Consider the following 15,290-nt stretch of genomic DNA (forward strand, 5'->3'; position numbering starts at 1 on the left):
CGATGCAACGCAACGCGTAAAAAGACAGTATAAGTCATTATAATCAGTAATTGTCCCCACTGGATGCAACAAATGCCTCGTTTATAATGGGTTTTCATGTTTTTGTCTCGTCGCTCCGGCCGGACACGGCATCATCACAGTATGGTGAGGGGCGTAACATTTCCGTCACACGCTTGAGGTATTCGGCCAATCACAGCGCACTGGATAGCTGGCCAATCACAGCACACCTCGCTTTTCAGACGATGAGCTTTGTAAAAATCGACACGTTTCAGAAAGGTGGGGCATAGAGGAGAAACAATAATGTACAGTATGTGGAAAATATTGTTTTTTTTTTTAACCTTAAACCACATAAACACATTTCATTACACCAAATACACAAAATGATGTTCTTTTTAGCAACATCATATGACCCCTCTAAGATTTAAGAATTTAATGTTAATTGCTTAAACATAAAATATAAAGTGCTATTATCCATAAAGTGATATTTTTGTCATAGTATTCTTTCAGTGGTTAACTAACTGATTAAGACAGTCTCTGGCTGCCACCTCAGGGCTCTACAGTGCGACCATTTCAGCATTTGTGACTGAAAACTTCTGCGTGCGACTATGAAAATATTTAGGAGCACTAGTGCGACTGACCCGATCATCATCATATTTGTGATTGCGCTCAGGAGAGCTTCAAAGGTTTCTACGTGTTTCTGCAGCGTTGAGTAATGTATCACAGGCATATCTCATGAATCCTTTCATAAGCAAAGTGTAGACGGTGTAAATAAGAGATTCATTGCGCAGTGTAGAGCTTCGTTGATTATAGATGTGAGATCAGATGAACTAAGATGAGTGCCAGCTTTTAATTATTTTTAAAGGAGTTCGTAAATGTGATACTGATTTAATACAATACAATTCAATAAACAAGAAGGTAATATTAAGTGACTTGCATTGTCTGACTATAACACTATTGTCTGATTTTGCTCTATTTCGTCGTCGAAAATAGTTTGAAACAAAGACACAGCGCATCTCCATTCAAACACAGCGGTGTTTCGTTTATGAATGAACGGGCGTTTTTAAACGAATCTAGTGAGTCAGTGATTCAATTACCCATTCATAAATACCCATTCCTGAATGAATCAGCTGTCCGAACGAATCAATTGAATGAATGTTTCAGTGATAAAATCAGTGACAGCCACCTGCTGGCAGTTTTAGTTTAATTTTTAAAGTATCTTTTCAGTTATTTAAATCATTTAATATTTCTATATTCAAAATTTTATATTTAAAACATTAATCTCATCATGAATTTATGTATTTAATTGCACTCATGCGACCTCTGAGCCTCATTAAATGTCTGAAAGTACACCAAGCCACTTTTGTGTTCTTCTGTGCCACCTCTACAAATTAATTTTGTTAATACTGATTTCATTTGCGTAATGGGAAGGCTACTTTTTGGTAACATTTTGGATAATTGATTAGAAGGTGCTCCTAAAAAGAAAAGTAAGCGTAGAGCCCTGCACCTACCGGCATAACAATGACCAGCAATGAAAGAAGCCCAGGCATGATACTGCTTTTTTTTTAAATGGTGAATTGCCCAAAAAAAAGAAAAGAAAAGATTTTGCATATGATTTTCACTTAATTATTTGAAGTGGGTTGGTTAAGGGCGTGATTAGTTGATGAATTGTGTGCATGGTTAATGATGGCTCTTAAATATTTAAATGCAATGTGTTGAGTGCCTACTAAGACTTGCATATTTGTGCATAATGTTTTGACCCTGGATGCTTACAGAAGGATAATCTTTCATTTATGTGCCAGAAACATCATGAACATTCATATTTTTTGTTGGTTCATGCTGAATTGGTGTTGATAAATGTACTCTTTATATTAATGTCAATTTATATTGTCACTGTTTTTAAGTTACATTGTCTGGAGAGTTTTACAGTTTTTCAGTGTCCACATTTTGTTTGTATTCTATTTATTATGAAGGGGCAAATTATAATCTATATAAAATGAAAACATTTGCATGTGTGGAGATTTAATTTATTTACATAAAGTTTGAGTAAATGGGAATATATTCTATGAAACATGTTTATTTTATTGAATATTTGAATGTTTTAAAATATATTTACATTTATAGAAATCTAACATGAGCATTCATAATTTTTGTTGGTTCATGCTGAACTGGTGTTGATAAATTTACTCTTTATATTAATAAGTCAATTCAGTTGATATTGTCACTGTTTTTAAGTTGCATTGTCTGGAGATTTGTACATTTTTTCAGTTTCCAATTTCTGTTTGATTTATTATGAAGGGGCAAATTATAATCTATATAAAATCAAAACATTTACATATATGTAGATTTAATTTACTTACATATTGTTTTAAAATATATTTACATTTATAGAAATAATATATTTACATATACATAAATTTAATTTTAAGAAATATTAGAAATTAATATATGGACATATATTGCAAATGAATATATTTACATAGTCTGATATATAAATGTATTGAAATATAAAGGAAATAAATATATGTAAATATTGCCGATGAAAATATATTTACATATCTTTATATGTGAAAAATGTTAAAAAGTGACCAAAATCAATATTTTCAAAATATATTTATATATATTGTATAAAATATATTTTCTTCTATTTAAATTTAAGATATTTAAATATATGAAAATGTATTTATTATTAATATATTTCAATCTATGTGACTTCTGTATGGGCTGAATACTTTCATTCATATTTCGCTGTATATCCTGTGTTTTTATTAATAATTTGGGTGTATTATACTGTTCATATTTGTGCGTTTTTCAAAATAAATGAACTGAATTCATTTCGAGTCTGTATTCATCATTCACAGCTGTTGAAACAGCCTTTAAATTAGTTTGGGCATATGAGGACATAAATTAGGTTAAACTACTGCATGTCCGCCCATAGAAAATAAATCATTATAAAAAATTACCAACTGATTACCAGCACACAACTACTGATTACTTACTGGCAACGTCACAAAGTTACGTTGTGGCGACGTATACGCACCTTTCACTTTTCCGGTTGCCACCACGAGACGTAACTTTGGTCACCAGATTACGTTGCAGTGACGTATTTTTGTTAGCTGGGATGTAAGGTTTGTCCATGTGACAGAACCGTCCCACCCATAGACTTGCGCAAATAATAAAATGCGGTTACATTTTCAATACCAAATCATGCACTATGAATGTCTAACAAAACCATCTTTTTTTTCAATTGTCTTTTTATTAGATTTTCAAAAGAACACACACAAAAAAAATAAACCAGAGCTGAACAAAACAGAGATAAGAAACAAATTCTGTCAGCACTACCAACATATAAGATGAATGACATAGTAATATCCTAGGTATGAGTAGCCTACATTACAATTCTAAGGAGATACAAATAGATTCTACAACTCTTTGCCAGACCTGTACCGTTCTTGGTAACAAAACCATCATTAAACGTCATTTATCACATACTAATTTATGGTAAATACAAAACCGTAAAAAAAAAAAACTACATGACAAACATAAACGGCTCCAGCATCTTCAAATGCATTGGCTGTTTTTCTGCTGAACACCATTTCAGATTCAGCTGACCGTAAACAAAATTACTGCATCATCTCTCGAGAACTCAAGAGGTTTTACAACAGCTGTGATTGGAATATGTACTTAATTACACGTAAGCACAATCATTTTACTGTAAGACGTAACCTGCTAAAGTCATCAGAGTTCAGGGATCCTTCAGAGGAATCACAGAAACAGCTGGTGTGCTGCGGCTGAGTGCACGGCAGCAGATCGTTATAGCTTTATATAGCATTTAATGGAGCACTGAAGGTCTGTTTGGGTTCGATTAGATCTTAGCTGCAGTTCAGATCCTTCACTGGAGACAGTTTTCATCCAAAGCTCTTCAAACTATAAGCAGAAGAAGAATATGTTCTTTGAGAAAACCAAACACTTAATTATCTTGAGTTTACTAAGCAGTTTTAAATTTAATTCAGCAGTTTTAAATGGATTTTTTAATTGTTTCATATACATGCACTGAAAATTTAATCTCCTGGTTGGACGGGCCACAATGACACTTTGAGTGTATGATAAATACTGAGGAGAATTAATCCAAACTGAAATGTCAGTACTGCATATATTAAAGGGTTTGCTTGAGCAACCAGTCATGCGGTTCAGGCCAAAGAAACGGTGAAACTGTCAACAACAGAAAAACTAAAGTAGTCCCAAGAAAAGTACTTTCCCTTGAAGCAGAAAAGCTCAGAGGGAGGACGCAGGCGGATGAACGTCCTGCAGCAGAAAAACATCTGGATTCTGCTCTGTGTGTTTGTCTGCTTCACCTCTGTTCAACAGTCTCTGCTCTTTAAAAACAGGTACGTGTGCACTATTAAATGACTAGTAAACGTTACTATTTATCTATTTTACTCTGGAATGTTTGTTTATGAGCCTATTGTAATTTACGCTGATATAGCCTACTTTTGTTTGATCTATCAAGCATTAGACATTGTGTCACTTTTACACATGCAGAACACGCAACATTGTTGTGAACAGACGGTACAGATTTTGAATCAAATGTCCCATTGTTATGTGCTTTTAACATGCATTATCATATTTGAAAATTTGATGTTGATTTGAAACATCTAATCATGCTTTACTGTTGTTGTGTGGCTCCAGCTGAAGGAATCTCTTCTCTCTGAAATGAAGAGCCCAGCTTTCATTCTGCTGCTCATCTGGAGCTGTGCTGTGTGTCCCAGCAAACCATCACCGCGAGACACAGCAGAACAGGACAGCACAGGTATTCAGATCACAGAGATACTGTGATTCAGTCTTTTTCACTGTATGAACTGCATCCTGTTGTGTTTATGCAGAGGGTTCTTGTGAAGGACGGCCGCTGGATCTGGTGTTTGTGGTCGACAGCTCTCGCAGTGTCCGGCCTGAAGACTATGAGCGGGTGAAGACCTTCATCAAGGACCTGCTGCTGTTCTTGAACGTGGCTCACAATGAGACGCGCGTGGGACTGGTGCAGTTTGGCAGCGTGGTGCAGAATGAGTTCTTCTTGAACAGCTACTTTGAGAAGCAGCTGATGTTGCGCGCTGTGGAGCGCATGGAGCACCTGGCGTCGGGGACCATGACGGGTTTAGCGCTGCAGTTCACGCGCGAGGAGACGTTTTCTGTGGCTCGCGGTGCGCGGCCTGGTCACATGCAGCTGCCTCGCGTCGCTGTGGTGGTGACCGACGGCCGGCCGCAGGACTCTGTGGAGGGGGAAGCGGATCGAGCGCGGCGGGCCGGGATAGAGATCTTCGCTGTGGGAGTCGGCCGTGTGGATCTGGTGACCCTGCAGGCCATCAGCAGCGAGCCGTACGCAGAACACGTGCATCTGGTGGACACTTTCAGCCAGATAGAAACACTGGTTTCTGTCTTCCACTCAAAGCTGTGTGCAGGTCAGTCTGTTGCCTTCACTTCCACTGTAAAAAGAAGAAATACACCTCCACCTGCCCATGGGGCTCAGGCTTATACACCATTATCATCCGGAAGACATATTGTATATATTATAAACCTGAAGACCTGGATTGTCTAGTTCAGATGTGTTTGAGCTGAAGTCTCCTGGTTTAGATGTTTAGGAAACTCGTACTGATGACATCTCTGCTCTGATCTCCTCAGCATCTGATCCGTGTGCATCAGGAATCCACGAGTGTGAACACGAGTGTGTAAACACAGACCACTCGTTCATGTGCCGCTGCAGGAAAGGTTTCACACTCGCTCCAGATGGTAAAGCATGTGGTAAGTGTTGGTTCTCTGCACTGCTGTGTTCTGAGTGTCTGGAAGCAGTGCATTCGTGACCAGAGCTCTTCAGCTCTCAGAATACACCTGATGAGCACATGTGCTTTTACAGCGTTATTTTGTCACTCAAAAAGAACTCATTAATGTGTCTTGAACAGAATCACAGTCTGAGCAGCTCATTAAACTAAATCACACTGATATAACTCATTACTCTCGTTACAAATTATGAAGTGATTTCAATCATCACATTTTCAGTGAAAATACTTTTCTGGTGAATATAATTTGATATAGTTTGGCCACATTACTAAAAAGGTTACATTACTCTCATTGTTTTTACTTGCTCTTTTCTTTGCAAGAATATGCAGGTTTAATACATTTAAAACAATTGTTGTTGTAGGTCTGGACTGTAAACGTGGATCTGTGGATCTCATGTTCGTCATTAGTGGCTCCAGACATGTGGGCATTACTGGGTTTGAGCTGCTGAAGCGGTTTGTGAGCAGAACGGTGAGCGCTCTGCCAGCCGGATCTCGGGTCGGGCTGCTCCAGTACTCCTCTAAAGTCCGCAGCGAGTTCACTTTGGGCCAGTACAGCAGCGCTAGCGAGCTCCAGCGGGCCGTCGCAGCCGTCCGCTATATGGGCCGTGGTTCCGTGATCAGCGCCGCCCTGCAATACCTGATCCAGAACAGCTTCAGGAACAGCAGCCGAACAGCTCAGAGGATCACCGTAGTGTTTACAGATGGACACTCGCAAGACAACGTGCTCACATGGGCCAGCAAGGTCAAAGCTGATGGTACTAAACATATATCACATTATTAGAGACTCCCTGTAATGTATTGATAAAGGAAAACAAAAATACTGAGTTGCATTCACATATTAACATTTCTGATAGATGAGTTGTAGTGGACAGGGAAGGATGCACCTCATGCAGTCAGTTGATGAATGTTTGATCATAAAGCCATTCTAACATCTGACAAATGGAGAAATATCTCCAAATAACAAGACAGAGTCCAGTTCCGGCAAACTAGCTCAACTCTCTCTTTCTGTAGGTATTGCTCTATATGCAGTGGGTGTGGGAGAGACTGCAGAAGAAGAGCTGAAGTTTATAGTGTCAGAGCCGCAGCAGAAACATGCGTACTACGCAGAAGACTTCAGTCAAATGGAGCAGATCGCAGACAGACTGAAGACTCAGGTTCACAGCTGTGACGGTACTGCAGCATGTGTGTCAGTGATGTATGTTATCAGATCATAAACAGAAGCCTAAGAGTCTGTAGCTGCGTATACACCGCTGTTAAACATGAACAAACACGTGTTCAACTTCAGGAAAGAAGAATCGGCTATCAGAACAGTGTTTCTCTACAAGTGTTATGCTGCACCCACCAGAATGCTTTAGATAAATCAATATTTTCAATACACTGTAAATGGATACTTCACTGCACAAATAATACTGTGTGTTTTCTCTGTCTCAGATCAGCTGTCAGTGTCACATCAGTGTAAATGTGGGAAGACGATGCTGTTCCACAACATGAGCACTGAAGCTCTGTTGAGGGTTTCACAGCAATATATCCTTTACCCCAGACTCAAGCTTTACTCTTACACCAGTCCCTTTATTTATCTGCTCATCTGACACACTCAGTTCAGTTCATGGATCTCATGACCTTCAGAAAGACATTCAAACTGTGCAGCGCAAACACAACACAGTAGATTATGGTTAGGTTTTTTGTGGCCATCTGGTGGTCAAAAGGTTAAATAGTAGTGAGTAATATCATGTAAGTAAAATATGTTTCTTCATGAACGTCTGAACAATTTTAAAGAAATAATCAGTTCAACACTGATAACATTATTTCATAGGCAAGGTTCACTGTGGGTTTCATTTATTAATTACCATATTGAAAAACCCACCATGAGTAATTAAAGTAAAGAAGACGCTGAGGCTGGCACCTCTCAAACAGATACTGAAGCAGTTTCATGGGAGATGACAGTGATGGGAGAAACTAACCTTTTCGAAGCGCTCGAAACACCACACGCTACCGACGCCTGCTGGTCAAGTGTGTACATGCAACAAACACTCATGCCAGAACATGAAAAACAACTTTTACAAAACCAATGCAAATGCTTTCTGAAAATTGGAATATTAAATGCAATTAAAATAATAAAGTGCCATTATATGTGAAGTGTCTGTAGCTATGTGTTTTTAATAATTATTGTTCATTTGCAGGGCTTGTTTTGTTTGTTTTATGGAAAGCAGGCCAGTAAGAGCCTATTAACCACTATTCATCCTTATAATTACACAAATGTCTCATTAAAAATGTCTGCAAATTGCTAAAACTGATTTGAGATAAGGTAAACGCTGGTTCAGTGGTTCACCGCTGGGGGCGACTCAGTGAACGCGCACGGTTCACGGTTCAGAGATCACCCCCCCAACGGCAAATCATTGAAGTTTCAAAATGTTTAGAAACAGGTATGATGTAATGAAGCCTCATTTACTGAAATCATGTGACTTTGGCAGTTTGATACGCGCTCCGATACACTGAACTATTTCGAAACAAATTATTCACAAAGGTTTCAAAGCGTCATGAAGCAGTGTTCCAGAAGCGACCATCACTATTTCATGTTTCTCAGGCAAACAAAGCTTCAGGATCAAAGAGCAAATCAAGCTGCGATACAGTGCTTCAGTGTGAAATGTGTGGTTTATTTGACACAAGCGTCAGTGTCTAACCTATCACTAATACATAAAACATACATGAACTCAAAAGATCCAGTGTTTACATCATTTCTTAACAGCACACACTAGACACCGTGATGAAGAGGATTGAACTGTTGGAGAATGAACTGGTGTGAGATCAGCGGTGGAGCGAAAACATCGAGATCTGTGTCTCACATCCTAATGACATTTATCCCAAATTATTGTACTGCATAGTTAACAGCATAATTCATTTTCTGTATGATTGTACATGTTTGAAGTAAAAAAAAAGACTGAAAACTGTAAAAGTTTAATTCATAGTGCATTAAAACTCCACAGAGCATCACCACTCGGATCCTGCAGATGTACTGAACTTGTAATGAGGACGTCTCTGGGGTCTTCTGGACCGTGAAACAGAGACATTAATTATCTGACACTCGATGTGCTCCTGATGGCGTCAGCCACCTGCATGGGGAAAGAAAATGGTTTTATGCCTGCTTTACCATAGTAAATCCAGTAAACCTGTTGTTTTTTGTTATAACAGTGCTTCCCCCGACATGGTGGTCAAAGACCCACAACACTGCAGTTATCTGAAACACTTGACTGGGTTCCGTCATCAGCTCCATGATCTGAACTAATCGTTAGATTAGAGGAGACAGTGTAAACAGTGGTGCTTCTGGAGCTGGAGTCTGCATGTTTAGAGGCAGGTGTGACCAGCGGTGCAGGTGAGAACAGATGAAGCACAGGCTGATCTGTGAGTCTCTACTGGTGTCGATCTAGCGAACATATAGCCCTGATCAGACCACTGACAGGCCCGACAGGCGAGAAGGGTTCGCCACACAGCACTGACGGGAATAAATCAACTGCTTTCTGTCGCTCTTCACTTACGAGCCTGATCCTGATCAGACAGCCTTCACTAAAGACAGACGGAGGGGAACGTCAGCAGAAGCCTTCGTGCCGCGTCTCTGTGAGAAAGCAGAACTAAAGTTATCCGTTTGAATGGGGAGTTTTAGGAAAAAATATTTACATTGACTACAAACCCCATCAACAGAAAAATATTCTCATGAATGTAACACTTAAGATCGCATTAAACCAGCAGCAGCACCAAAACCATCAGAGTAAACAATACATTAATAATATGCAAGTAACCCATCCACATCTGCTGCTTCTGAAGATAAACAAAAACAAATTCAGAGGGAAAAGCCATGCTTTAAAACAACCAAACAGGCCTACTGTCCGCCAGGCTTCAGCAGCTGAGCTCTTCTGGATTCTGGGCTGTCGCTCCTCAGGCGCTTTACTGCCACCTTCTGCAGAACCAGAGCCCAGAGAACCAGCTTTCTGCAGAACCAGAGGCCAGAGAACCAGCTCTCTGCAGAACCAGAGGCCAGAGAACCAGCTCTCTGCAGAACCAGAGGCCAGAGAACCGGCTCTCTGCAGAACAAGAGTAAGCGTTTTCAAACTGCTGGGTGTTTCTAAATCATGCAGTGAAGATGCCCTTTACAAAAGAACTACAGATCACTTGGCAATATATACAGTAACAGTAGAGTTGATGCTATAATTGCTGCCCTCTACTGGACAGAAGAAAGTAATTATATCTTCAGATTCCAGTTCACCATTGATTTCAATTAACTCAATATCATCAAAGAATAGGCAGGATTGCATATATGAGATTCATTCAATTTTAGACCGCAGAGAGTAAATGTGAGGATAGTATTCATGTGTATTCCAGCAGACATGGCAAGTAAAGGCAACGAGGTTGCAGATGCTTTAGCTAAGGAGGCATGTAAACTAGATGAGATTATGGAAATCCTATATAGTAAATCAGAAGCAAAAGTAGTAGTTAAGAATAGTATAATAAAGCAATGTCAATATAACTTGGATAGGGAAGTAACAGGTAGACATTACTATAGAATCCAGGAGAAAGTAGGAGGGTTTGTAAAGGAAATAAGAAAATAGAAAGTATACTTACACGATTGAGAATGGGACACACAGGGTTAGATAAAACATTACATCTAATAGGGAAACTGGCTGATGTGATCATTGTTAAGAGGAGGAATCAGAGGAACACACACTACGTCACTGACAAAAGTACATCACAGAAAGAGAGATAGTAAAGAAAGAAATTAGGAAACAAAGTTCTATTGAAATTAGCATTAAAGATATACTTAATGGTCATAACAATTAAAGTTTATTAAATTATCTGACAATAACTGGCTTAATTAACAGAATTTAAAAGTGTTTGTTGTTGTCATCATCATCATTATTATTATTATCTGGGAGGTAGTTGACTCCAGTATAGTAGGTGGCAGTAATGCACCTTAATGTTGGATGCCGACCGCCATTAAAACAACAACGAAGAAGAAGAAGATGATGGCCCTGTCCCAAATGGCACCCTGAACCCTCACGCTCTTCTGCCTGGTCTTGTGCTACACACACTTGTGGTCTTGGCCACTTGAGAGCGCGTGCGAGCGACAGGAAGTAAGTGTGCAAGACTGTCCCAGATCTTAAAACCGGAAAAGCGCAGTGCCCTTCACACACACTAAACCCACACTATCTCCAGTACTGCTCCGGAGCGCTATTCCAGGATTAGTGTATCCCATCATGCATCATGTTCTGGAAATAAATAGGCTTGTTTGAGATGAGCAAAATCTGTTTTGGGACACACTTATTCAAATCTCACATACTGTTTAGGATGGATAGTATGAACATTGAGACGCAGGGCAAGTCTGGGTATTTGGACAAGGCATTCCTCTGAGTCCGCACTTTCGTGACGTAATGCCGCTTTGACTGTCGGGTAGAAGTCTGCAGTGTGGTCTCGGCAGAAGTGCAGACCGAGGGCACCCTTCTGAACGCTATGGGACACCCTATGGTCTCGTGGACTTAACGGACACGCGCATGCAAGCCCGAAAGTGCACATGAAGTGTTCCATTTGGGACAGGGCCGATGATGCCCTTTACCTGACCCCACCCCTATACTGTGATGTGAGCCAATCAGGTGACATGGTCGAGAACGCCCCTTTCACTGATCTGGTGACTCCCATTACTTTCCAGAGCAAGCAGGGGTGTATTCCAGAAAGGAGGTTCAACAAACTCTGAGTTAAAACTTGAGCTCTGAGTTGACTTACCCTGAGATGGGAAACTCTGCGTTTCAAACAAAACCCGCTTTCTGGAATACACCCCAGGTGACTGTCATGCTCAGTCAACACTAACAGGTGTAGTGTGTAAAACCAGGTATGTAGTGAATTAACATCAAAAACTGAAGGCTGCAGTAAAAACCCACAGGACTGTTCTACAGCAGAGGCGCGACTCTCTGGAGGACTAAAAGGGAGGAAAAAAAAGTTCGGCAAAAGGCGGGATCGAACCCGGGTCGATCGTCAAAAAGCCAACTACAGCGCTTATCCATCTGCGCCACTGGAGCTGATGATTTACAGTCACTTTTAACTAAATGTAAATAGACACTCCGTATTTTTTATTCTACAGTAAGGGCAATTCATACAATACATTTAAACTGAGCTACTTTAATACCATCTCCGAACTTTCTACCATGACTCTGCTGTTCTTCGGCTGGTTCTTCCTGTATACGTTGATTGACAGATGTCTCGTCCAGTCAGCGGTGAGTAATCCCAAACCAATGGTGCTGTCTCAAACTATACCTACCTCTTCCGGTTTGTCTGATTTGTCGTTGTGTTTTCTGACTTGTTATAATGTTTTCTGAATTGTTGTTGTGCTTTCTGAATTGTTATTTTGTTTTTTAGACTTGCATTTGCGTTTGTAATTTGTTATTTTGTTTTCAGAATTGTGATTTGCTTTGCACTTCTCGACCACCGTAAAAAACCGCATGAAACACATTTACCGAATAAATTCCTCCATGCGCATCGACGAAGTCATGTGAGTTTGCGCTATGAGACGGAACCAGATCTCGTTCTCAGCGTCTATATGTTGTTCTGAAAAGCCTGAGCGAAGTCTATCAAAGTATTTCTGTATAATACTGTCTCACACGACTGTGTTCCCAAACAGCTGGAAACCGCCTCCGAAAACAGTGACAGCGTTTATTGTGTCGTCTGCTCGCTCTGAGGCGCTAGTCATATATGCAAATTATTATATTCAGTGGCTTAAACTAGTTTTCTCAGTGATATTTAGTGCCAGTTTACCAGGAAGTGATGATTTTGTTCGCTTTATTCGCAAATGTTTTATGCGATATTCCAGTTTTGCGCATAAGTTAAATTCGAATCTTTGGATGGAAACATAGTGTGTAGGTTTCCTTGGAATTTACCGCCGTATGTCGAACTACACTAAAATTCCCTTCTGAGGCTCTATATTCTTCCAGATTCCCGCTAATCAGCTGCTGTAGTTTCTAATATGCATGTGTTTCAGGTGATTATTCAGATGTGGGCACGAACAGCGCATGCGCGTCAGCTCCAGCGCGTCTCATTCCGCTCGCGTCTGTTTGACAGGAACACATGCGGCATATTCAGCGCTTAGAACTGAAGAGAGGAGCAACTCCAGGAGGTTTTGCGTGTTTGGTCAGGATGGGCTGCTCATCTTCCAGCACACAGACGCTCGCGCAGGAGAACCCACCGCGCGTCAAAGCGGAGGAGGCGAGCGGAGAAACTCTGCGTAAGTCATTTCAGAAACATCGCTATTAAACTAAAGCAGTTTGGTAAAAGTTTGGCCTGATGATATTACCAAACCTGTGCATGAATTACTGACAGTGCCAAACACAAAATAATAATTTTTATTAATCCTAACACATTTAGTCAAAGATGACATCTTTTCATTAATATTTATGGGCGATCTTTAATTATTGCAACTGATATCCTACATGTGCAAGGTTATGTTTGTGTCTGTCCAGCTGTTGTGAGTGAGTTTGTGCTGTGGGGTCCCTGAACAGATGATGGATATGAGGACAGACAGCTCAAACCCGGGTTAGGACACATGCAGCCCCAGGCTCTGGTCAGACCAGGCCGCTGTGTTTCCAGATCACTTTCACATCGGTGCTTCCATTCAGCTCAGAGAGATTCGCTCGTGAGATGTAGTGCTTGCTGTACACGTTTATCTGAACACTGTCTGCATCATGATGGCATTTCCAGCAGTTTACCGCATGTTTCTATGGGCCGTTTTCTCGTTTCTCTCATAGGTTTGTGTCGTTGTGCAAAATTCACACTCTATAAAAACTGACACAAAGTCTCACATGGAGGAATACTGTCCATTCATTTGAGAAAACAGCTGAGACGATCACAGAATTCTCCACACCAGATCCAGCTCTGCATGGGTTTCAGGAGCGGCACAACTCAGAAAACTCCAGCGTGATGCAAACACACACCTCAGGCTCTGACACTGAAGATGGACTGTGTGTGTGTGTGTGTGTGTGTGTGTGTGTGTGTGTGTTGTGTGTGTGTTTGTGTGTGTGTGTGTGTGTGTGAGAGAGAGATCCTCATGTTTGAGTTCAGGAACACTGCTTGGCTCGTGATTAGATGTGTGGTTTTGGAGGAGAGGGTTTGGGTTTAGTGTAGGCATTAAGCAAGACAAGAAGGTTCATTTAGCATGGATTAAAATGCATCATGAGGGAAAACAAGAATGAAGAGCATCAAATAATACAGCACTGGTTGAGAGAGATTTGATGGACTAGCGATGAACGCAGTCGGGCTGATGATGTTGAATGCTGCATGTTTTTGTGTTTGAGCATCTCCGGAGGCTCTGCTGCTGATGATAAAGTCTCCACATGGACAGAGAGGGGCATATTGTTGAGTGTGAGTCTGTTCACTGTTTGCTCTAGACGCTGTTTCTCCTCCACGCCACTGACCATCAGGAAATTACTTTTTCATCGCAGCATTTGAGGAAATGAGCTCTGAGTCTGAACAGAGCAACACCTCCAGGCGTGTGTGCAGGAGTGTGCTTTGTGAGTGTGTGTGTGTGTAATTTGACACGCATTGTTCCATCACACACACACACACACAATATAAAACCCGGTTTATAAACTGAATTACTGAAATTGCTTGAGTTTTTGGAGATGGAGATGGAGATGGTTTCCTCATGCAGCTTTCAGTTCTCACACAGCTGAGTGGAGAATGATTGTGTCCATGGACTGGACTGCAGGATGCTCTTCTCTCTCTGTCAGCCTAGAATCAGTGTGCCTCAGATCGCTGGTTTTGACTCCGTGCCGAGTTTCAAACCTGATCCACCAGTCTAGAATCAAAATCTCAATATCGCTCTGTAATATAATGATGATTTATTGGAAATTATTTGCGTTTCCAGAGTTAGGAATGGCGTTCTGGTATTCAGTATGCAAATAAGACGGTGACGTCATCGCTGTTGGTTAGATTGTGAATGCTGTTATAAGTGTGACTTTCAAACTCCACGTTTATTAAAGATGATAAAAAAACAAATAGAAAGCACATACCTAAGAAGTAATTTTGTCCTGAAATGACCTGAATGAAATATGTGTGATGTACATGAAGCATTTAAAGTGTGAAGAAGAATAGGAAACAGTAGATGCTCAATATGCTGCTATTCTGAGTGTTTCTGCTGGTTTCCATGAGAGCATCTTCCCTGATGCTTCATTAGTGTTTGTGGAAAGATAAATATTAACCATTTCAGTGAGGCAGGAATGTGTGTTTTTAATTATTTACTCATTGCTATAGTACGTGTTTCTGAGTTCAGCTAAAGCACTACCGATCATTAAACATGTCAGTGCTTGCTGATTTGTGTGTGTGAGTGTGTCTGTGTCTCTCTATGTGTGTGTCTGTGTCTGTGAGTGTGTGTGTGTGTGTGTGTGTGTGTGTGTGTGTGTGTGTGTGTGTGTGTGTGTGTGTGTGTGG

The 15,290-nt window shown here is 40.5% G+C and overlaps 2 protein-coding genes across 2 annotated transcripts in view; both read left to right on the top strand.

Moving 5' to 3' along the window:
• The first annotated feature begins 4,165 nt into the window (after window positions 1-4,165).
• LOC107679553 (matrilin-4-like) lies at window positions 4,166-8,738 on the top strand. The gene is made up of 8 exons (XM_016475129.1): window positions 4,166-4,385; window positions 4,687-4,807; window positions 4,881-5,453; window positions 5,674-5,793; window positions 6,191-6,583; window positions 6,840-6,998; window positions 7,260-7,352; window positions 8,582-8,738. The coding sequence occupies exons 2-8, from the start codon at window positions 4,711-4,713 to the stop codon at window positions 8,629-8,631; spliced, it is 1,485 nt and encodes a 494-aa protein (XP_016330615.1). The 5' UTR covers window positions 4,166-4,385; window positions 4,687-4,710; the 3' UTR covers window positions 8,632-8,738.
• A 4,091-nt stretch (window positions 8,739-12,829) lies between these two features.
• LOC107679566 (fibrous sheath CABYR-binding protein-like) overlaps window positions 12,830-15,290 on the top strand; it is a 6,043-nt gene continuing 3,582 nt past the window's right edge. Inside the window, exon 1 of the mRNA XM_016475151.1 lies at window positions 12,830-13,089. Within this exon, the coding sequence (XP_016330637.1) occupies window positions 12,933-13,089 (157 nt within the window). The 5' untranslated portion in view covers window positions 12,830-12,932. The remainder of the gene's footprint in view (window positions 13,090-15,290) is intronic.

Source organism: Sinocyclocheilus anshuiensis, unplaced genomic scaffold (assembly GCF_001515605.1).
Source record: "Sinocyclocheilus anshuiensis isolate Anshui unplaced genomic scaffold, SAMN03320099.WGS_v1.1 scaffold1680, whole genome shotgun sequence".
Lineage (NCBI taxonomy): Eukaryota > Metazoa > Chordata > Actinopteri > Cypriniformes > Cyprinidae > Sinocyclocheilus > Sinocyclocheilus anshuiensis.